Below are 24,979 nucleotides of genomic sequence, written 5' to 3'. Positions count from 1 at the left end.
ATGCCAATAATGAAAGGATTGACTATTTGAGAAAATATTTGTCAGGAATTCTGTCTATCCAAGATACAAGAAGAGGTGAAATCAAGAGTACAAGTAGAGGGGTTGGTCTTAATGGGCCAAGAAAAGGCCACCTCTTAACAGAGATTAGAGTAAAGGAAGAGAAAAAAGGGGATGGTGGCAAGAGGAATTCACAATGAAAGGCTTCTGTCTTCTCAGTTAAGTGTGAGGTTAGATTATCCAATAAAAGGTAGAGGAGGGGCAGTGGTGGTAAGGGAGGCTTGAAAAATGAAGAGATGGTTCAGAATTGCCAAAAGATTGCAATATAGTCAGGGAAGAGGAAAATAATTTTCTTGGTACAGAGCCAAGTTGGGATTTTTTTTCCCTTTAGATTTATGATGTCATATGTGTGAGGAGCTTCTTGTGAGAAAATTCTCTACCAGTACAGAACTCAAGCTTTGAAACTTTGTTGTTCAGTCATGTCCAACTCTTTGTGACCCCATGGACCATAGCACACTAGACACTTCTGTCTTCCACTATCTCTTGAAGTCTGTTCAAGTTTATTGATTCCATGGCACTATCCATCTTGTGCTCTTTCCATCCACTCTTCCTTTTGCTTTCAGTCTTGCCCAGCATCAGTGTCTTTTCCATCCAGAAAATGGAAGAAGAGTCCCATCTTCTCATTATAAGGCCATAGTATTTAAGCTTTAGCTTCAACATTTCACCTTCCAGTAAAAGCCTGAATTAATTTCTTTAAGTTTTGACTGATTTGGTCTCCTGGCTGTCCAAGGAACTCCCAAAAGTCTTCTCCAGCACCATAATTTGAAAACGTGGATCCTATAGCACTCAGCTTTCCTTATAGTACAGATCTTACAGCCATACATTGCTACAGGAAAAACCATAGCTTTGACTATAGGGACCTTTATCAGCAAGGCAATATCTCTGCTTTTTAATACGTTGTCCATAAATGACATAGCTTTCCTTCCAAGGAATAAGTGTCTTTTAATTTCATGGCTGCAGTCATCATCTGCAGTGATCTTTGAGCCCAAGAATATACAGTCCGGCACTGCTTCCATTTCTTCTTCTTCTTGCCAGAAAGTGAGGGGACCCATTGCCAAACTCTTAGTAGTTTGTTTTTTTTTAATGTTAAGCTTCAAGCCAGCTTTTACACTCTCCTCTTTCTCCTTCATTGGGAGGCTTAACTCCTCTTCGCTTTTTGCCATCAGAGTGGTATCCTCTGCATTTCTGAGATTGTTAATATTTCTTCAGGCAAGCTTAATTCCGGCTTTTGATTTATCCAGCCTGGCATTTCATGATGTTCTTTGCATAGAACTTAAATAAATAAGGTGATAATATACAGCCTTTGCCTACTCCTTTCCCAATCTTAAGCATTTCACTTCCATGTTCAGTTCTAACGATTGCTTCTTGGCTCACATACAGATTCCTCAGGAGATCAGTAATATGATTTAGTATTCCCATCTCTTTGAGGACCTGCCACATTTTGTTGTGATCCATTTAGTCTAAAGCCTTAGTATAGTCAATCAAGCAGAAGTAGATGTTTTTTCTGGAACTCTTTTGCTTTCTCCATAATCCAGCAAATGTTGGTAGTTTGGTCTCTAGTTCCTCTACCTCTTTGAAAACCAACCTGCTCTTCTGGTAATTCTTGGTTTACATATTGCTGAATCCTAGCTTGCAGAATATTAAGCACAATCTTGCTGGTGTGTGAAATGAGTGCAATTGTTTGGTAATTTGAACATTCCTTGGCATTGCCCTTCTTCAGGATTGGGACAGAAACTGATCTTTTCCAATCCCGTGGCCGCTATTGAGTTTTCCAAATTTGTTGTCATACTGAATATAAAACTTTAACAGCATCACCTTTTAGCATTTTAAATAGCTTAGCTGGAATTGTCTCCTCCACTAGCCTTACTGTTAGCAATGCTTTCTAAGGCCCTCTTAACTTCACTCTCCAGGATATCTGGCTCTAGATCAGTAACCACTCTGTCATGATATTAGATCTTTCTTGTATAGTTGTATAGTTCTTTTGTATATTCTTGCCACCTCTTAATTTCTGCTTCTAAGTCCCTACCATTTTTGTCTTTCATGATGCCTGTTTTTGCATTAAAATTCCCTTGATATCTCTTAATTTTCTTAAGGAGATCTGTCTTTCCTATTCTGTTGTTTTCTTCTATTTCTTTGCATTGCTCTAAGAAAACCTTATGTCTCCTTGCTATTCTCTGGAATTATGTATTCAGTTGGATATATCTTTCCCTTCTTTCCTTTCACTTTCCTTCTTTCCTCAGCTGTTTGTAAAGCCTCATCAGACATCCATTTTGCTTTCTTGCTCTTCTTTTTCTTTGAAATGTTTTTTGTTGCTGCCTCCTATACAATATTATAGATCTCTATCCATAGTTTTTCAGGCCCTCTTTCAGATTTAATCATTCCTTAAATATACTCATCACCTCTACTTCATATTCACAAGAGATGTTAAAGTTTGAATTTTGCAATAAAAAGCGCATGATCTGAGCCATGGTCAGCTCCATTTTGTTTTAACTGACTGTATAGAGCTTCTCTCCCTTTGGCTGCAAAGTATATAATTAGTCTGATTTTGATACTGACCATCTGGTGATGTCCATGTATAGAGTCACTTTCTGAGCTGTTGAAAAAGAATGTTTGCTATAACCAGTGAGTTATCATTTTCTACTCCAAGGTCAAACTTGCCTATTATTCTAATATCTTTTGATTTCCTACCTGAGCATGCTAGTATCCTATGGTGAATGTGACATCTTTTTTTGTTATTATTTCTAGAAGATGCTATAGGTCTTCATAGAATTGATCAGTTTGGGCCTCTTTGGCATCAGTGGTTGTAGCATAGAATGTGATGTTGGACGATTTTCCTTAGATTCAGACAGGTCTTACTCTGTCATTTTTGAGATTATTCCCCAGTACTGCTTTTCTCACTTTTTATTGACTATGAGAGCTACTCCGTTTCTTCTTTTTTTAAAAATAGTGCTTTTTCCCACATTTACACCTACATTCCCACAATTACATTTAAAAAGTTTTCAACATTCATTTTTAAAAATTTTGAGTTCCAAATTCTCTCTCCCTTTTCCCCTTCTGGGGACAGTAAGCAGTCTGATATAGGTTATACATATGCAATCAGGTCAAACATTTTTGTATTAGTCATTTTGTGGAATAAAATGTGAATAGGAAAAAAAAAAGTGAAAAATAGTATGGTTTGGTCTGCATTCAGAGGCCATCAGTTTATTTCTCTGGATGCAAATAGCATTTTTCATTATGAGTCCTTTGGGATTGTCTTGTATCATTTCATTACTAAGAATAAGTCATGCACAGTTCATTGTACAATATTACTGTTACTATATATAATATTCTTCTTCTGGTTCTGCTCACTTCATTCTGCACGAGTTCCATGTAAGACTTTCCAGGTTTGTCTGAAATCTGCCTGCTCATCATTTCTTATAGCACAATAGTAATTCATTGCAGATATATGCTACAGCTTGTTCAGACATTCTCCAATTGATGGGCATCCCTTCAATTTCCAATTCTTTGCCACCACAAAAAGAGCTGCTATAAATATTTTCATACAAATAGGCCCTTTTCCCTTTTTTTTAAACTCCCTTTGGCATGTATTGAGGGATCAAAGGGTATGCATATAGCCCTTTGGGCATAGTTCCAAAATGCCCTCCAGAATGGTTGGGTCAGTTCACAACTTCAACAATAGTGCATTAATGTTCCAATTTTCTCACGTCCCCTCCAACATTTGCCATTTTCCTTTCTTGTCATATTGGCCAATCTGGTAGGTATGAGGTGATACTTTAGAGTTGTTTTAGTTTGTATTTCTCTAATCAGTAGTGATTTAGAGCATTTTTTCATGATTGTAGATAGCTTTGATTTCTTTTTCTGAAAACTGCCTCTTTGTATCCTTTGACCATTTATCAAGTGAGGAAAGACTTGTATTATAAATTTGACTCAGTTCTCCATATATTTGAGAAATAAGGCCTTCATCAGAAATATTTGCTGTAAAAAATTTTTCCCAGCTTTCTGCTTTCCTTTTAATCTTGGCTGCATTGGTTTTGTTTGTGTAAAACCTTTTTAATTTAGTATAATCAAAATTATCCATTTTATATCTTGTAATGCTCCCTATTTCTTGTCTAGATCTGACAGGTAAACTATCCCATACTCCCCAAATTTGCTTATGGTATCACTTTTTACATCTAAATTATTGCCCATTTTGACCTTATCTTGGATATAGTATAAGACAGGGCTGTCCAAAATGTGCAGGGGCCATGTGATTTATGCAGCCTGCCTACAAGCATAGAAATTTACATAAATGTTTTAGTAAATAAAGCTGAGCTACTGCAGAGCTCTCACTAAAATGGCAAATCAAAATGTATTTTCTATTGTTTCAATAAAAACCTAAGGTTGAACAGCCCTGGTGTAAGATATTGGGCTATACTAGTTTCTGCCATGCTGTTTTCTAGTTTTCCTAGCAGTTTTTGTCCAATAATGAGTTCTTATCCCAAAAGCTTGGATCTTTGGATTTATCAAATACTAAATTATTATTGTCATTTACCATTATGTATTGTGTACCTAACCTATTCCACTGATCCCCTACTCCGTTTCTTAGCCAGTACCAGAGTGTTTCGATGATTACAGCTTTATAATATGGTTTGATATCTGGTACAGCTCAGCCGCCTTCCTTCACTTTTTTTTCCCCATTGATTTTCCCTTGATTTTCTTGACCTTTTGTTTTTCTAGATAAACTTAGTCATTATTCTTTCTAGTTCTACAAGGTTTTGGTACCTTGATTGATATGGCACTGAGTAAGTAGATTAATTTAGATAGAATTGTCATTCTTCTTATATTGGCTCAGCCTACCCATGAGCAAATAATATTTTTCCATTTGTTTAGCTCAGACTTTATTTGTGTGAAGTTACTCCATTTCTTCTAAGGGATTCTTGCCTATACAAATGTATGTAGTGATCACCTAAACTAAATTCACCCATTTCCATCCATTTAAGTTCACTGACACCTAAAATGTTGATGTTTCATCTTTCCATCTCCTGTTTGACTACATCCAGCTTATCTTGGTTCATAGATGTTACGTTCCAGGTTCCTGTGCAATATTGGTCTTTACAGTGTCACCTTTCGTCACCAAATGCACTCACAGCTGAGCTTCCTTTCAGCTGTGGTTCAGCTGCCTCATTAGTACTGGAGCTACTTGTAGTTGTTCTGCAATCTTCCCCAGTAGCATATTGAACCCCTTCCAACCTGAGGGGCTCATCTTCCCATGTTATCTCTTTTATCATATTAGTACTGTCCATGGTGTTTTCTTGGCAAAGATAGTGAGGTGGTTTGCCATTTTCTTCTCCACTGAGTCACTGGAGTTTGTCAGAACTCTCCACTATGATTTGGATGTATCTTGGATAAACTTTCACAGCATAGCTTATCATTTTATTGAGCTATATAAGCCCCTTTGCCATGACAAGGCAGTGGTTATAGCCTTAGAAAAGTTGTGAGGTGCTGAGATTAAGTGACTTGCCCAAGGTCACATTAACTGTATGTGTCAGAGGCATTATTTGAACCCAGGACTTCCTAACTTCCTTTCTCTTCTATCCACCTCACCTTGATGTAGCTATAGTTAAGATACATGTGTAGCGAACCCAGTCTGCATGATTGTATAACTTCCTCTAGCAGCCTGAAGTTGGAATGCAGGAGGTGTTTGGCAGGGATGATTCAGGTTTGGGATTTACAAGGCATAATCTCTAATAGGAGAAAAGAGCAGGGAATTCAAGAGTAGAGGACAGTACCAGGTGGGATTGGTTAACTGTTGTGGCAAGATTGGGAAGGGAAGAAAGTCAAGGCAGGGTGACAGCTAGATAGAATACTAAGGAAGGGACTGGAGGTTACTTCCACCTGCCTTTGTAGCACATTAGTAAATCCTGTTTTTCTGCAGAATCTACCAGGAGAAGGCAAGGAACTTCAGAAACACAATGGAAGGGGCCATAATTTAAAGCCCAGCTTAGCCTTGCACATTTGCTCAAGTGGATCATTCTGACAGTTTTAATGGAGACCATTCTGCTGGTCAACAGTATTCAGGAGATTTTAGAAGAGTAAGACACAGGGAGAGATGTAATGATAGCAGATTAAGAGCCTATTAGAATTTTGTTGAGAGTACTTTTATATGATTGCCCCTAGCCATAACAAATTAGGGAACAATGTTATAGGAAATATTACTGATGGCAATAAGGATTGACACTTGAAAACCTTAGTGAATGAGAAGAGACAAAACAAAAAGGAAGCCTTCTAGTAAAAAAAAACCGTAGGATCTTGTTAAGGTTCATTTAATATATATAAGGAAAAACTTTGGACCCTTTGCACTTCTAACCCAGACTCACCAAGAATAGTCATATTCTTTATCTTTTAAAAATCTCATTAAATATGTTAGTATTTATGATAAATTGCATTAAAAAATGGTTAAACTTTTTTCATTTGGCCCTTCAGATTTGGCCCTTTTCAGGGGCTTCAGATACCTGGAAAATTCACTTATGTAGAACATTTCATTTCCTAATCCTGTCAGAGAAATGAAGCATTCTTATAGATATTTTTAAATGAGATAGAGCAATAAAGTAGATTTTGAGAGAAACCTGTACCATTAAAATGTAGAATATTTAAGCCTACTCGTTTTTAAGTGCTTGAAATTTAGGGTTGCAGCATACTCATCTTAGCTCACTAGGCTTATAACTTCTACCAGTGAAAGGAGATTACAAATCTACTAAAATATTTTAAGTAATTCCTGGTGAAAAATGTGACAGCTGTGATCCAGTATCACATTCGAACTAGTTATCTCATAGTGAATGGTCCTCATGAACCTGGAAATCACAAGAGACTTTCCTGAAAAAGTGTTCAGGTGATAATGAGTTTTGATGCCTTTACAATATGGCAGTCCCTCTACCATAATTGAATGCTTCACAATTCATTCTGATTTTTGTTCTCATGTTTAGAGCCCTATAAAATCTCAAAGAGATATGAGTGCCTTTGAGTTGATGGGGCTTCCGTGGTTCTGGCAGCTAAATCCCAGTGCTATTTGTAGAGCATTCTTTTTAATTTAAAATGTTTTGAGTATGATTGATATAGCATGCTACCTTTTCAGTAAAATAACTTTATATGCTGGAAGAAAATGAATTTTTTTTCACTTTTAAAATTTTAACTATTTTCCAGCATGTTAAAGTTAAAGGACAACCAGAGATTGGAGTTTCAAAGGCAGGAACTTTTAGCGAAAGTACTGAAGATAATGAAAGACCTAAGGTAAGAAAGTCTTTGGAAAGAAGTGGAAAGGACTACATATATGTAGCATCCAATGGTATTGATTGTCTTAAGCCTTTTTTTTGGATTTTTAAGTTTTCTTTTCTAGGAGAGAGCTAGTCCATCTACAGCATCTATTTATATATGACTTACTACATTGCAAAGCATGTTTTCATGAAATGCAAAGTATTTCACCTTCTACTGAAAGTATTTTATATAATTTCTTAGAGGTAACAAGTATTAATTTATAAGTTAAATTTTTTAAAATTAACTTCTAACCATTTATAAGAGGTTTTTCCTTTGTGATTTATCCCCAAGCTTTTCATTTTAAAAAGTCTTTTTTTTAGCATGAAACTTTTGTGGACTATATTTTTATGTTAAACTTAGTTTAGATATTTAGAGTATGCAATGATTGAGGAAATGGGCTATTATAAACACTTCTCATGTCAGGTCACTCTGTCGTAAGAAAGACAATTTATGAAGAGAATATAAGCATTTATATTGGATGGGATAGGGATATACTATATTTAAAGGATATTGAGAATAGGAAGATTACTTAAAAAGAAGGCCTAGCAATAGAGGTCTCCCACAGTTCATTTGTGGTCTGCTCATTGAAATCCAAAACTTTTCTGATTGATTTCTAATGTGTTCCTGCTCCTTTAACACCCATATTCTTGTGGTTTTACACTGTCTGAACCCCTTTCTTTCAACTAGACAGAGATTGTAATACTTAAGAAAAGGAAAAATATCCCGTCAGGAAAAGTCTAGGAACTTAGTTCTCAAAAAGTTTTAAAGGTGGAAGGCAAAGAGAGTACTCTGTTAACTATTTGCATGTGTCTTAATTTGTAGCTTTATATACATTAAGTTTCTTTTTCTCCCTCTAGTCTCAGCGAGAGCCTTTGACAAGAGCTCGAAGTGAAGAAATGGGAAGGATAGTACCAGGATTGCCTTCAGGCTGGGCCAAGGTAAAAATCAAAATTACTACAAAGGAAAACAAGAACGTTACTCAGATAGTAATTCCTTTTTGTATCTGTTCTCTATGAACTAATGTGATATTATTTCCAAATTTTGAAATGTTCAGGTAGAGTGTTACTTTTTTCTCTAAATAAAGAGATTATATGTTATAATTTCAAAACTTTCCTAATGTTAATTGAGCTTCTGATTATACAACATGAAAGATCCATTGGGATGCATGGATATTTCTGTCACTTAGCATTACAAAAAATTTATAATCTAAAAACCTGAATACTCTGTGCTTAAAAGTGTTATTTAGCTAGTTATTGAAGATCTGTAGTTATTATATGCAAAGCCAAAAGTTATCTCTAATAATGGATTAGATTTATATAATGGTAGTTTGGCTTTTTTGACCTTTTTTCTTTTCCTTTCCATCTAAGTTCCTTGACCCAATCACTGGAACCTTTCGTTATTACCATTCACCCACCAACAGTGTTCATATGTATCCACCGGAAATGGCTCCTTCACCTGCTCCTACTTCTACCCCTCCAACCCATAAAGCCAAGCCACAGATTCCTGCTGAGCGGGATAGGGAACCTTCCAAACTGAAGCGCTCCTACTCCTCCCCAGATATAACCCAAGCCATTCAGGAAGAAGAAAAGAAGAAGCCAACAGTAACTCCAGCAGTCAATCGGGAAAACAAGTAAGCCTATCCATATACCAAAAACTAGGATAATCATTAGATTTCAAGTCAGGGGTTCCCAGGTCCAATGTTTTGACTTCATGGGAATCAAAAGTCTTTGTTATATGTCCCAATTACAATGAAAGAAGCAGATTAGAATGAAAAGAATGGTGCTGATCTTGAGCACTGGGATGCAAGTTTTTCATACCAGAAATAAAATTTTTGTTATTGTCATTATCACTGTTCTTAACATTAATACAAGAAGATAATAGCCTTCAGACCTGGAAGTGTCCTCACAAGCAAACTCTGGCTCCCGGGTAAAATTTTGAGAATCACTGTTATACAGAGTTTTTAATCACATATTATGTTTTTACTTTGAGAATCCCTGTTTAGCAGCTTTCTCAAAGTACAATGTGAATTTTAAAAAATTTTTTTCAACATATTTTTATTTATTGCATTGAATATTTCCCAGTTATATGTAAATATTTTAATATTTATGTTATTATATTTTAATATTCATTTTTTTCTCCTCCCTCTAAGCAAACATAAAATCATCCAGGACATATTTCCGTATTAGCCATGTTGCAAAAGAAAATAAAGACCAAAATGAATAAATAGATAAATAAATAAAAATTAGAAAAAAAGAAAGAAAATAAAGACCAAAAAAGAAAAAGAAAGAATGTTTAAAAAAAAAAGCATGCTTTAATCTACATTTAGAGTTCATCAGTTCTCTCCCCGGAAGTGGACAGCATTTTTCATCATGGCCTTTGGAATTGTCTTGGATCATTGTATTGCTGAGAATAGCTCACAGTCGATCATCATACAATATTGCTGTTACCGTATACAATTCTCTGCTGGTTCTGCTCACTTTAGTTTGCGTGAGTTCGTATAAGACTTCCTAGGTTTTTCCGAAAGCATCCTGTTCATTATTTCTCACAGCACAAGAGTATTACATCACAATCACATACCGCAACTTGTTCAGCCATTCCCCAGTTGATGGGCTTTCCTCGATTTCCAATTCTTTGCCACCACAGAAAGAGCTGATGTAAATACTTTTGTGTAGATAGGTCCTTTTCTCTTTGATCTCTTTAGAATACAGATCTAGTAGTTGTATTGTTGGGTCAAAAGATTTATGCACTGTTTTATAGACCTTTGGGCATAATTTCAAATGGTTCTCCAGAATGTTTTGGACCACTTCACAACACTACCAACAGTGCATTAGTGTCCTAATTTTCCCACATCCCTCTCCATAATTTGTCATTTTCCTTTTCTGTACAATGTGAATTCTCACTTTCACATTAGCTGACCTCCCTTGGTCTTTCCTAGGTGGTTAATATTGGGACAGAATTCTGAAGTGCTAGTAAGAAATAACAGTAGTCACAAAAATGTTAAAATGCTTAGAGGAAAGACTTGAGCAGTTTGGTTGGAGCCTTTGTGATGAATTTATGGAAAGACATAGACAAAACTTATAAATGATGAAAAGACATAGATGAGTTGTGATCAGTGCTGCTCTAGGGGATATCTATGCTAAGGCAGTCCCAGATAATTTCCTAGAGCCTATTCTTTGTTCTCCTCCATTCCTTCACCACATAGTATTAACTGATTAATTATAAGCAATAGTCAAAAAATTTATTTAAAAACAAGTTTCTTAGATTACCCCTAATTTAGTTTTACTCTCCACTTTATCCTTTTTTTTTGAACTTTCCACCACCACCCTCTTTTTGCTGATGGGGGACTATAAAGAAATTTCTTTTCTTGCCAAAGAATTAGAACTAGTTTGCCTTCATGGACTCTTCAGTAGCTCTTCTTAAGCACATATCAAGAGAGCTCTGTGGTATTTTTTTCACCTAAATATAAAAACTATACTTCAGAAATGTTTATTTAACAAAGTGGCGTGTGTGTGTGTGTGTGCACGTGTGTGCGCACACGCGCATGTGTGTGACACAGCCCAGTAAAATAGTTTGAAGTTTTCAGTTGGCAAATGAATTTATTTTTATAAAAGATATAAATTGGCCCTTTTGCATTTATTCCGTTTACTAATTCCTGTGTCCTGACTTAATTCTGTTAAACTGGTAGTGGCTAAAGATTGTGTCATTTGTGAAATCACACCGTTACGTTGCATATGAAAAAAAAGTTACTAAGTAGAGTTGAAGACTCCCAAGGCTTCTCTTTTTTGCCCTGTCCACACAGATCGGTGACAGCGAATACAGATACTTCCTTTTTTTCATAACTGCCCAAAAGGTAGTCATCTTTCAGTTCTCTATGTTGCATCTTCTTTGACTGAATTCAATATCAAGCATCTGGCAGTGGATATTGTTAAAATTCATCCTTCTTTCTAGGACTAAAGAATTTTGAAGGCAAACTCCTAATGTTAGACCCATTCTGTCTCATCTCTGAATACTTTGTCCTTTGTAAGAGTCCTCAGAGGTTTTTTGACATTAGTTGTCTCAGGCTGCAATTTGGGTTATGGGGGCAGGGGGCAGACAGGTATCCCAGAACACAGCTAGATGCAGAGAAGTCAGGTATCTATACTACATCCCAAGATTCCTCATATCCTTGGGGATCTCTTTCCTTGTAAATATTTAACCCACTGCTCAGGTTGCCAAAGTTACTGCCATTTGAATCATTACCACTGAATTTGCATACAAGTTTACATAATTTTAATGACCTTAATTTTTCTTCCTAGGCCAATATGCTACCCCAAAGCTGAAATTTCAAGGCTCTCTGCCTCTCAGATTCGTAATCTAAATCCTGTGTTTGGAGGATCAGGACCAGCTCTCACTGGACTTCGTAATTTAGGAAACACTTGTTATATGAATTCAATATTACAGTGCCTGTGTAATGCTCCTCATTTGGCTGATTATTTCAACAGAAACTTTTATCAGGATGACATTAACAGGTACAGAATACAAAAACAGCTTTATTTTACCATTTCTGGTCTGGAATGAAATTATTGTATTTGTTGTTCAGTTTGTTTGCTATTCCGTTTGTAAGGAATGCACATAATTTTACACTAATGGAACCAAATTTCACATAGATCTAGACAAGTCACATTACTGAGCATTCTTCTGTAAAAAGAAAAAATTGAGTTTAATGGTATATTATGAACTTCATCTTTTTTTTTTCCATTTCGAGAGAGTATTAGAAATGTGGAAGAGAGGAAGAGTTTGGCAGGCACAAATAGGGAGCCTGTCTCTGATCCATCAGGCAAAAAGAAAGAGAATTTGGGCCTAAGTTATTCAGAGTTAATTATAAAATTTGGCACACTAATTCAAGTCTGTCAGATTGGGGTTAAAATAATGTTTTTGTGAGAGTAAAGATCAGTTAAGGGAAAAGTATATTAGAAATTTTGCTTTAAAAATTATTTTTGTTCTAAAAATCATCTATATTGATATTGACAACTTGTTTAGGGGTTTCAGTATCAGGTTCTCTCTCTCTTGCTCACTTGGAGATTAGGGCACTATTAGGATCTAGAGTTGAAAGGAACTTATAGGCATTGATGAGAGTTATCTCATTTTAAAGATGAGAAAACCAGAGCCCATAGAAGTAGCCTCCCAAAGGTTGTCAGCAGAGAATTGGGATTTGAATCTGACTCAGATGCTTTTCCCCTCCATTATACCGCAGATGCTGTTGGTCAGGTTACTACTGCACTCAAAATTTACTAGTCAGTGAGCATTTATTAAGTACTTACCTCCTATTTGCCAGGCACTGTGCTAAGTGCTAGGGATACAGACAGAAGCAAAAGACAGTCCTTGCGCTCAAGGAGCTCCCAGGTGGGGAGACAACAAGGAAACATGCGTACAAGCAACCTATACACAAGATAAAAAGGAAGTAATTAATAGAGAAATGGCATTAGCATCAAGAAGCATTGGGAAAAGCTTCCTTTAGAAGATAGGACTGTAGTTGTGACTTAAATCCAGGCAAAGCAGTAGGTGGAGATGAGGAAGAAGAGTATTCCAGAGATAGGAGCTAAGAGGTGCAGTGTCTTGTTCATGAAAGCTAGTGTCACTGGATCAAAGAGTACATGGCCGTGTGTAAGGTTCTCTGTTATTGCCTAATGAGTAAAATTTGAATTTATTTACATAGCATTAAAAGCCCTCCACCATATAGAGCTAATCTACCTCCCTGACCTTAATCTCATACTATTCTTCATGTCGTCATGTCCTGTTAGGATATTAGACTGTAAATTCCATCTCACCCAGCACCTAGCACAATCACCAAGGTGGTCCCATGGCTAGAGTGCTAGGCCTGGAGTCCCGAAGACCATGGTGCAGATGTGTCCTCAGATGCTTACTAGCTGTGTGACTTTGGGCAAGTCACTTAACCTCTTTGCCTTAATTTCCTTATCTGAAAATGGTTCTTATAATAGCATCTACCTCCAAAGGTTGTTGGTGGGGATCAAATAAGACAAAAATTGTAAAATGCCCAGCGCAGTGACTGGTGCATAATAAGCTCCATATAAAAGTTAGCCTTTTATTTTTATTATCTGCACATAGTAACTGCTTTAAAAATGTTTACTAAATTCATTTGAAATATTTTAAAGTATGTTAACAATTTCTTTTGACATTTAAAGTAATACTTTTTACTCCTGCATATTCTTTATTTTAATTGTTATTTATAATTTTTATTTTATTTGCAAAGGTCAAATTTATTGGGGCATAAAGGGGAAGTGGCTGAGGAGTTTGGGATAATCATGAAGGCTCTGTGGACGGGACAGTATAGATATATCAGTCCAAAGGATTTTAAAATCACTATTGGGAAGATCAATGACCAGTTCTCAGGATACAGTCAGCAAGACTCACAAGAGTTGCTTCTGTTCCTAATGGATGGACTCCATGAAGACTTGAATAAAGTAAGGAATTTTATTTTTGAATGTTGCAAAGTACTCATCTGCATTACTGAGTATTACTGTAATCTTATCCAGTATCCACATGTATTTTGCTTGACAGTGTCTTGACAACACTAATGTTGGGACAGGTATTCCAAAAATAAATAGATTTTTCAAATACTAGAATTTGTATTTGATTGTTGAATGTTAGAAAGTCTTAATGACTTTTTTGTGTCTGTGAAATTTGCTGTTTCAGTAGTCATAGTGTTTTTGTTATACTTTTTATCTGGTGGGACAGTTAGTTGTCTTTATGTCTCTGGAGCTTTGTAACTATGGGCAGTCATGTGGAGTAGATAGAAGGCTGGACACATAGCCTGGAAGACCTGGGTTCAAGTCCTACTTCTGGAACCCTGGGCAGGTCACTTGACCTCTCAAGGCCCCAGCAAATCCCTAAGACTGTTAAGTTCCATAACAGTGACTAATAATGGATTGGTAAAAGGACTTTATAGGGAACTCCCTATACCAATGAAATGACAAATCAGAGGGAAAACAGCTATAAACTGGATATCAATTTGTGTAAAGGAATACTTTAAAATCCTGAATGCAGAAAATTTTTACCAAAATCTTGATCATAATTGACTTTAAACTCAATGTTTCTATCCTCTTCTCTTTTACTTTTTCCTAAAAGCAGTTATACTCTGTCCCTGCTAAGTTATTTGAGTTCAAGTTTGTTTTTCTGACTTTATATTACCTTGTATCATTTATTATAATATGATTGGGTCCTGTATAGCATATATAGATTCATATGTTATGACCTGAGCATGAAGCTTGTCAGTTCCACACAAACAGGATATCCTTCACTACCACCATCATCATCATCTTTTTAAAAAGAACAACTTTCACTAATTTCTGCACAGATAATTCCAGTTGCTTGATGGAAGAGTTCTCTTCACAGCTCAGGTCTTTTAGATTCAATAGGAAATTATAACAGTTGTTTGCTAAAGCTATGATCCAAATGTACATTTTAAATAATGAAAACAGGCCAGTGTTTTTGACCATAGAATTATAAAATTGAAGGGATCCTAAGAGAACATGTCCAGTCCCCTCATTTCAAACACTGAAGAATTAGCTTCTTGCTAAGTGTTTTCCACAGCCTTTCATTAGTGTCAGCATCTTCTGTCAGTGTGTTCAGTAGCATTTACCTACAAATTCAAGTAATAGGTTAATGAGAATTTAAATATTTCATTTCTAGGCTGATAACCGAAAGAGGCATAAAGAGGAAAATAATGATCATCTTGATGATTTCAAAGCAGCTGAACATGCCTGGCAGAAGCACAAGCAGCTCAATGAGTCAATTATCGTTGCACTTTTTCAGGGCCAGTTCAAATCCACAGTACAGTGCCTCACATGTCACAAAAAGTCTAGGACATTTGAGGCTTTTATGTATTTGTCTTTACCACTAGCATCCACAAGTAAATGTACATTACAGGTAAGCCTCAGTTAAAAGGAAATGACTTATTAACTAAAATGCTATTCATACATGTTTGTCTATAAATTTCTGAGGAAACTGCTTAAATCCGCAAAAGTTATGTTTCATATATATGCGCGCGTGCGCATGTGTGTGTGTGTGTGTGTGTATTTGAAATTTACAGGTAAAAAAGCTTCTGATTTTACAAAGACCATCAGGGATTAGAAAAAGTTGGGAATTTGTCTTATTTTAAGACTTTTTTTTTTCCTTCAGTTCGGCATATTTTTCAGATTTGGTATTGAATTTCCAAGTTTAGTAGTTTTGATTTAGAAATCTGCAGTGTTGATTTTACATTCAGTAATTTTAGGCAGAAGTGGTACAGCCTGATCTCTGCACTGTGACCTAGAAAACTGATATGAAGGGAATTTTTTTATGATGCTTATTATCTTAAGCCTTTGAGTTGACTTCTTTTCTCCTAGGATTGCCTTAGATTATTTTCCAAAGAGGAAAAGCTCACAGATAACAACAGATTTTACTGTAGCCATTGCAAAACTCGAAGGGACTCAATGAAAAAAATAGAAATCTGGAAGTTACCACCTGTTCTTCTAGTACATCTGAAACGGTAAGAAAATTGAGGGCACGTTTATCCATGAGATCAGCCAAAGATACAGGTCAGAACACTGATGGTTTGGGGCTTTATGGGGGTCCGTGTGACCAGAAAAGTGGAAATGTTTCTCTTGTGCTGACTTGAAGCATCTAGGTGGTGCAGTGGTTAGAGCACCAGGCCTGGTGTCAGGAAGACCTGAATTCAAATCCAACCTCAGACATTTCCTAGGTCTATAACCCTGGGCAAGTTATTTACCCTTTGTTTGCCTCAGTTTTCTCAACTGTAAAATGAGAATTATAATAAGCACCTGCCTCCCAGGGTGGCTGTGAGTATAAGGTGAGATATTTGTAAAATGTTTAGTGCTGTATAAATGTTAGCTACAATTATTGTTACCTGAATTATCCTCCGGTGTGTACACTGCTGTGCAGATTAATTGGGACAAAGTAAAATAATTAAATGTATTATTTACTTCTCTAACAAATCTTGTAACTCTTTCTACAAAAAAAAAAACTTAGCATACTGTAAATGTGTCCTTTTTCTATAATCATTTGTTTGACATGGTTTGGCTTCGACTTCACAGGATTTTGACATATATTTTAATTCTTCATCATAAAATCATACATGTATGATACAGAACATTAAGTTACTTTAAATGGCCAGTCTATTTTTCCAAGTCTAACTTTGAGTCTAGGGTGTACATTTTTTTAAAATATTTTTTCCAATTGAATGTAAAAATGTTTAGTTCCAAATTCTCTCTCTCCTTTCCTCCCCTCTCCCCTCAGTGAGAAGGCAAGCAATTTGATATAGGTTGTACATGTGCAGGTATGCAAAAGAAATTTCCATATTAGTCATATTGTGAAAGAAAACACAGACCAAAACAAAAATTTTTAAAAAAGCAATCTTCATTGTGCATGCAGAATCCATCAGTTCTTTCTCTGGAGGTGGTTAGCATTTTTCATTGTAAGTCCTTGGAAATTGTCCTAGATCATCGTATCGCAGAAAATAGCTAAATCATTCAAAATTGATCATTGTACGGTATTGCTGTTAGTGCGTACAATAATCTCCTGGTTCTGTTCACTTTATTCTGCATCAGTTCATATAAGTCTTTCCAAGTTTTTCTGAAATCATCCTGTTCATCATTTCTTATAGCACAATAGTATTGCATCACAATCATATGCCACAACTTGTTCAGCCATTCTCCAGTTGATGGACATCCCCTCAATTTCTAATCCTTTGCCACCACAAAATTAGCTGCTATAAGTATGTTTGTACGTATAGGTCCTTTCCTTTTTTTTTTTTTTAATCTCTTTGGGATGCAGACCCAGTAGTTCTAATTGCTGGGTCAGAGGATATGCAGTTTTGTAACTCTATGGGCATAGAATGTATAGAGTTTAAATCGGGCAGCTTCCTAGGCCTTTGAAGCATGTGTATCTCCATAGCTTTCTTTACATTTTTATGACATGTGGCATGGTAAAACATCACATTGCAGAATTCCATTTCTGGTGGAAATTTCTGCAATTTCATAACTGTTCTGCTGCTTCCATTCATCTGTATCTCTCTGTCTCTGTCTATAATCTTATACATGTAGACATACATATATGTATTGGAATTCATCACTACTCTTAATGGGGACACTGGAAGTTAAAAATCTCTCATTTGGGGGTTATGTGTTTTACAGTTGATGAAGATTCCCAGATTTTAGAGACTCATTTGGACTTTCTATGACAATAGATGAAGTCTTGATTGAACAAAAGAGGTTCATCTGAGTGGGGTGGCACACACCTGGGGAGTCTAAATCTCTTGAGTTCAGCAGCTCTGAGCTGCAGGGGGCTGTGCCAATTGGGTATCTGCACCAAGTTCAGCATTTAAATGGTGACCAGCCACAAGAGCAGGAACCACCAGGTTGCCTATTTTAAATAAGGATAAATTGGCCCAAGTTGGAAACAAAAGCTCCTCTGCCAGTCAGCATTAGAATAAGAACTGTGAATATCTCCCTGCATTTCCAGCCTAGGAGAAATAGGCAGAACCATTCTTATTTTTTAAGAAAAAAGAATTTCATAAGTAAAAATTATTTTCCAATCTTAAGCATTCTAATCTTTCTATTATCTTGCCCATGACAGACTTTTTTTCTTCATAGCAATGTTTAGCAGATCTTTCTTTAAACTGGTTTTCTCACTGTTTCACCAACTTCAGGAAGCCTGTGCTGAACTGTAGATGAATCATTAACAACCCCTTTAGTTTCTAGGTCCCTCTGGAACTCTTTGCTTGTTTTCTAAGGATTAATTAGACTATTTTGCATCAATCCTGTCAGTCTTTGCCATTGTTTTTTATTTTTGCCTATCTTTCCTTTATCCTTTGATATGATTGATCCTGTTTCATCGTAGTCTTGAATAATCCTTAAAACACTTGACTTCCTCACGCCAGTAGTCCCTGCAATCTTTCTAATAGTAATTGACTTGTGTTCTTAAAGAGCTACAGCTTTTTTATGTGTTCTTGGAATAGTATGTGATCTTAGAAACTACAGAATTAAAAACACCACAGAAGAGACTAATGAAACACTTGTGTATGGCCCGAAATTCAGCTCTCGTTTGACAGAGAACTAATAAGAGGTGGTGAAATTAGCTCAGTTTTGTTTCATCAGGTCAGATGTTCAGTGTCAGCATAAGTATATATGCTTGAACATTGCTTTCACAAAATGAAATCATATCAGAATTATTTCTTTACCTGTATCACTGTGCTATGCTCTATAAAGAATAGCTGCTGAGTAAATAGTTCTTATCGAAAAAGAACTTCGTGAACATCCACTAACTATATTTTACTTGTCTATAAAATTTGCATCATTTGAACTTACCTCAGTGGTTTGCCCTCTGAGTTCCTAGCATTTATAGTATGCATAGCAAAATAGTTTACCTGAGGAGTAATTTGTTGAATAAGGTGAACAAGGTTGGGGGGGGGCGGTGTTGTTAGGTATTGTCTGGATTCAGTGCCCCTGCCAGCAGTTTTGGACTCCGTTATCCTGAAGAAGGAATCTTGGATAATGGATGACCCCTCAGTTCCTTTCTAAAAAAATCATAGTTTGATGATGATGTCTCTTTCTGTTCTTGAGATAACAGTACAGGAAATGGAGTTTTCAAAATGATCTGTAGGACTTTGCATTATGCCTAAGTCTAGCTTGTAATAAAACTCAGATAGATAAATAGATAGTTATTAGGTGCTTGCTGTATGCAGAGTACTGAAATAGGCATTGGGAAAGACAGGAAATTAAGCTGTGACAAAGTCCATACTTTATTATAGAGCATACAGTTTAATTGGGGAGAGGGGATAAGACGCAGACATCGATAACTATAATATGGAAATAAGACATGATTAAGTACAAAGAAAGGCTTAAAACAATGTTCCTACCAACCTCAGGTTTAACTGTTAAAACATTATGTTCTGCAGTTTTTCCTATGATGGAAGATGGAAGCAAAAACTACAAACATCTGTAGATTTTCCATTAGAAAATCTTGAATTATCACAATATGTTATTGGTCCAAAGAATAATTTGAAGAAATACAATCTGTTTTCGGTTTCAGTAAGTACCTCATTAAGTTTAAATTTAAACCTTTGATTTAAAAACACAACAAAAAACTCAACTGCTATGTTTTTAATGGTCGTGGCCATAACCATTTATTCTTACCCCAGCAAGAAAACTCTTAATACTTTGAACTGTGAATTTTCCTAACTGGTTTCATGTCTGTTTGATTTCAGAATCACTATGGCGGACTGGATGGTGGACACTACACTGCCTACTGTAAAAATGCTGCAAGACAACGATGGTTTAAGTTTGATGATCATGAAGTGTCTGACATCTCAGTGTCCTCTGTGAGATCCTCAGCAGCGTATATCCTCTTTTACACATCATTGGAACAGCGAGTAACAGATGTAGCCACATAAGAAGAGTATGTAGAAAGCTAGCTCTTTTTAAAAGGCACAGCAGCACAACTCTAGAAATGCTTAGTAAGATGCAGAGTAGTTATACACAACCATTTAAAAGACATAAGAGTGAGAGCTGTGTTACTGAAACTAAATATTTCAGGTCAGTGCTACTACTTTATCAGGAAGCTGACAACATCTAATAAATATTACAGTAAGCATCCTTTATAGATTCTACTTATTTCAAAACAACTTTTTTAGTCTACTCCCAAATTAAATTATAACTCATTATTTGCTGTCCATTCTTATCTTGGCCTAAACCCCATTGTATACTTTATTTTTCTTTTCACTGTTATGGCCTTTTCACGTTTCTAACCCTCAGCTTGATTCTACTGTGAATACTCTAGAATGATGTAAAGCAGGTAGGAATGTATGTGTATATATTTATTGCATACTTGCACATCAGACCTATGTATATAATTTTAAAAAAAAATCCTTTCGTGAAGCCTAGAACTCAGAGGATTGCTTTTTCTTTGCCTGTTCTAAATAACTAAAATGCTTTTTAGAGACACAACAAAGCAAAGCTATTTTTATGTTGGCTTTGGGATGTATTTGTGCACTTAAACTTTATTCTAAAAAAGAAATGAAACTTTTCTTTAATTTTTTAATATATAAATTTCATGTACACCTGCATTAAAATCCCAATGAGGAAATTATTTTAAATCCCAAAATGCTGTTAAGTCTTCTGTCTTGATTGAAGTTTTCTGTTGGCTGATGTAACACAGAAGAACCATAAGTACCAACTTCAGTATATGTTTTATCCTATTGCCTTCACTCAACTAATAGTCTGTTTAGACCAGAATTGTCAAAACATGAAGCCCATAATACACCAGAGTACAGCCTGAATCAGATCTAAATGTGATTCGGAAATATTTTTAAAAATAAATGAAAATACAGTAACACATAAATAGTATTACACTTTAAAACTAAATCAACATGTAACCTGAAGGGATCCTTACGTACCCTTTAGAAGCCCCCATTTCTATTTGAGTTTGACACTACTGAGAGTATGATAGCAAGTCTAACTGAAAAAAGCAATGAAGAAAACAAGAATTATTTGTTTCTAAGTCAGTGGGCAAAGTCATATATATTAACATACAATTAAGCCTTTTTCTAGAATATCTCTTAGAAATGAAATATGGAAAAAAACTAAAAGATGAACATTGCATCATAAGGTACATTTCAATCAAGTGTTAAAAAATGAGGCAGTTTCATATACTGGGTAGTGTCCTAGTCTTAGAATGAAAAAAGCCCAAGTTTAAATCCTACCTCAAAACCTTACTGGCTGAGGGACCCTGGGCAAATCACTTAATTTCTCTCAGACTCACTTTCCTTATCCACAAAATGCAGATAATAATAGCACCTATCTCACCTGGTGTTTTGTAAGGATCAAGTGAGATAACAGCTGTAAAGTATTTTGCAAATCTTAAAGCACTGATTTAAAAATGATCTGATGATGTGTTATGGATAGTGACATTATCTCTGGAAGAAATCAGTGAGATAAAACCTGCAAATGTCTTTCAGTCAGAAAGCATTCATTAAACACCTGCTGTGTGCCAAACAGTATGCTAAGCTCTAGAAATAAAGAAAGGCAAAATAAAAGGTGTCCCAAAAATCTTAATGCATCTTTTAGCTTTATTAACTTGCAACTACACTAAGACTTTTGGAACACATTATATAATCTCTGCCCTCAAGAAATTAGCATTCTAGTGAGCGAGATAAATATGCAGACAGCTTGTGAACATACAAGATATATCCAGTATAGATGGGAAGTAATCTCAGAGGGAACATGTTTATGGGGGGTTGATTGGGGGCAGGTGTGGGAAGACAGGACTGGGGGATGAGACCAGGAAGGGCCTCTTACAGAAGGCAGGATTTAAGCTGAGTGTCTGAGGAAGCCAAGAGGTTAAGGAGAGGAGTGGGAGCCTTCCAGACATAGAAAACAGCAGGTAAAAAGACATTGTCTGGAGATGGCATGTCTTGTGTGAGTAGTAGCTAAAAGGCCAGTGTTTTTGTATCAGAGTTATGTGGAAACACCATCCATTGGGCCGCTGCAGTAGTCCAGGTGTGATGTGAGAGAGCCTGCATCATCACAGTGGATATGTGAGTGCAGAGAAGGGAATATGCATGAAAGACGTTGTGAAGGTAGAAATGCCAGGGCTTGACAACAGATTGTATATGTGGGGTGAGTGTGACATTGAGGTTGCAAAGTTGGGTAGGTAGTAAAATAATAGTACCCTTGACAGTTATAAGGAAATTAGGATGAGTGAAAGGTAGTGGGGGAAAGGCACCAGTACTGGAGGGGATATAAGAAAACAGGTATACTAATGCACTGTTGGTGGAGAGGTGAACTAGTTCAACCATTCTGAAAAGCAGTTCAGAACGATATCCAAAAAGCTATTAGAAGTGCATACCCTTTGACCCAGAAATACTGTTACTGGGTTTATACCCCAAAGAAATGTGAGAAAGAGGAAAAGTACCCATACATACAAAAATATTTTTGTAGTGGGCAAAGGATTGTAAACTGAAGAGGATGTCCCTCAGTTGGGGAGTCGCTAAACAAAATTATGATATGTAAATATGATGGGATACAAATGTGCTATAAGAAATGATGAAGGGGGTAGTTTCAGAAAACCTGGGAAGACTTGTATGAACTAATACAAAGGGCACTGAGCAGAATCAGGAGAACAATATATACAATAACAGCAGTATGGTAAAGATAAATCAACTGTGAAGAACTTGGTAACCCTCATCAGCACAGTGAGCCACCACAATTCCAAAGGACTCCAGGTGAAACATGCTGTCTACCTCCAGATAGAGAACTGGTGGACCCAGAATGCAGCCTGAAGCATATACTCTTTTTCTTTTTCTTTTCTTTTTTTTTTGACAAGGTTGTTGCGTGAATTTGTTTTGCTTGACTCTATGTATTTGAATGGATTTTGTTTTTTCTTAACTCAGTAGGTGAGGGAAGGGGAGGAAGTAAAGAAAGAATTCAACTGAAAATAAAATTGAGTTTTTAAACAAAGTATAAATGTAACAAGTTCAGTTTGAGAAATGTTGAATTTGACAATGTCTATGGGACATTTGGTTTGTGATGTCCAATAGGCAACAATTGGTGATGTGAGACTAGTGGTCAGGACAAAGGACTGGATGTACTGGGTGTCCCAAAAGCCTTAGTGCAGTTTTAAGCTTTAGTATCACAAATGTTTAATTTGATAAATACTTGTTAATTTAAATATGTAACATCTTCACTAAGACTTTTGAGAAACCCTTTATAGATCTAGGAATCACCTGCATGTAGATAATAATTGAGCTGATGAATTCACTAAGTGTAGAGAGAAAAGAAAAAGAGGACTTAGGACAGACCCTTGGGAGGCATACGTAGTTAATGGTTGTGACCTGGAGAAAGATCTAGGAATAGACTGTGAAGGAGCGAGTCAGACAGGTAGCAGGACTGGAAGAGAGCAATGCCAGAAAAACCTAGAGGAGGGAGTATCCAGAAGAAGATGGTGATGAGCAGTGTGAAAGGTCAAGGGGGCTGAGTTCTGAGAAAAGATCATTAAGAGTACCCATGAAGAGTAGTTTCAGGTGAAAGTTGGGGTTGGAATCCAACCTGCAGAGTGTTACGAGAATGAGAGAAAATGAAGTGATTGTGATGAGTTTAGCCGCAAAAAGGAGGAGAAATACAGCATGATAGCTAACAGGGATAAATGGATCAAGAGAAGGTTGACTGAAGATTAGAGGGAGTAGAAATGATAGAGGGGGCAATCTGGTGGAGAAGATGGGATGAAAGGGTATCGTTTGTACATGTTTACCATAGCAAGGAGAAGAGCCTTCATGTAAGTTGGGCCTGAAGGAGGAGATTGTCTAGGGAAGGCACATGAATGATGTGAGGAGGAGGGAGGAAGAGGAAGCTCTCGGCAAATGGCTTTAATTTTGTCAGTGAATTATGAGACAGAAGCTGAGATGGAGGGTGGTGAGGAGAAAGCCATGGAAGGTTTGAGGAGGGGTGAAAAGTTCTGGAAAAGCTGCTGTCATGAGTAGGATAGTTAGTCAATTAAGTTGTAAAAGAATTGCCTTGTATCAGTGAGAGCCTAATTAAGATTATGTAACATCAATAAACTTTTTTGTTGAGTTTGGTCTGAATTTGTGCGCTTAAATTTTATTCTAAAAAGTGAAATGGAAAATTTTTAAGCTAAACTAATGATGTCAATAAACGGTTTAATAGAATTCCTACTGAATGGCTAAACTGAAGAGTTGGGACCCAGGATTTGATTAAGACAACAATACCAAATTTTTTTTATTACTATAGAGCTATAAAGCATTTGAATCAAAACAGTGGCCCTTTGATCCCTTCATAATTTGAGCCATAACTCCATTAAGTACTTAAAGAAAAAATTTTAATTTGGAATGTTAAAATAGTGCTTTCTTGTTTAAAAGGACAATGGAAACCCACCATAACCGAAGTCAAATTGCATCTTATTCCAACTTTGCTTTAAAGGGACCCTGAGTTGAATTCTTGGTAGTGAACTTTTATGTGGGAATGTGAGTTCAAGTAACAAAATGAGGAAGTTTTATCATTAAAGTTTTGTAGCCATTATGATAGCACAGTTTAAGCCAATATATGCCAAATGAGCATAGCCTAGAGCAGGGTTTCTTAACCTCTTTCGTGTCATGTACCCCTTTGACAGCCTAAGGATTCCTCAGCATAATGTTTTTAACTACATGTAATACATAGGATTACAAAAGAAACCAGTTCTACTGAAATAGTTACAGACGTTTAAAAAAAAGTTTACCCCCCAACCCCCACTCCAAAGCTGGTTAAGAACCCCTGGCTTAAAGGAAGGTTTCTTAGCCAAAGTACCAATCAGTTTAAGGATTAAGCTCATCATCGAACCTTATAGTGAGTCAGAACTTTTAAAACTATGGTTTCTGGACAGGAATTAACATAAGGGATCACAGCCACCCCAGGGGCAGCTAGGTGATGCAGTAAATAGAGTGCCCTAGAGTCAGGAAGACATAAGTTCAAATGTAGCCTCAGACATTTACTAGCTGTGCTATTCTGGGCAGATCATTTAACCTCTGTCAGCCTCAGTTTCCTCCGCTGCAAAATAAGAATAATCGCATCTATCGAGATTGTTATAT

At 36.3% G+C, this 24,979-nt stretch overlaps 1 protein-coding gene across 2 annotated transcripts in view; it reads left to right on the top strand.

The window, feature by feature from the left end:
* Nucleotides 1–21,449, top strand: part of USP8 (ubiquitin specific peptidase 8) — an 80,073-nt gene extending 58,624 nt beyond the window's left edge. For both annotated transcript variants that reach the window (XM_036735011.1, XM_036735010.1), the window contains exons 12-20: nt 7,237–7,323; nt 8,205–8,285; nt 8,715–8,977; nt 11,643–11,855; nt 13,598–13,808; nt 15,037–15,273; nt 15,732–15,874; nt 19,301–19,433; nt 19,610–21,449. In XM_036735011.1, coding sequence (XP_036590906.1) covers nt 7,237–7,323; nt 8,205–8,285; nt 8,715–8,977; nt 11,643–11,855; nt 13,598–13,808; nt 15,037–15,273; nt 15,732–15,874; nt 19,301–19,433; nt 19,610–19,795 — 1,554 coding nt within the window. In that variant the 3' untranslated portion in view covers nt 19,796–21,449. The remainder of the gene's footprint in view (nt 1–7,236; nt 7,324–8,204; nt 8,286–8,714; nt 8,978–11,642; nt 11,856–13,597; nt 13,809–15,036; nt 15,274–15,731; nt 15,875–19,300; nt 19,434–19,609) is intronic.
* The last annotated feature ends 3,530 nt before the right edge of the window (nt 21,450–24,979 follow it).

The sequence above is a fragment of the Trichosurus vulpecula genome, chromosome 8 (genome assembly GCF_011100635.1).
Source record: "Trichosurus vulpecula isolate mTriVul1 chromosome 8, mTriVul1.pri, whole genome shotgun sequence".
Lineage (NCBI taxonomy): Eukaryota > Metazoa > Chordata > Mammalia > Diprotodontia > Phalangeridae > Trichosurus > Trichosurus vulpecula.
This window is presented reverse-complemented; position numbering and strand designations above follow the sequence as displayed.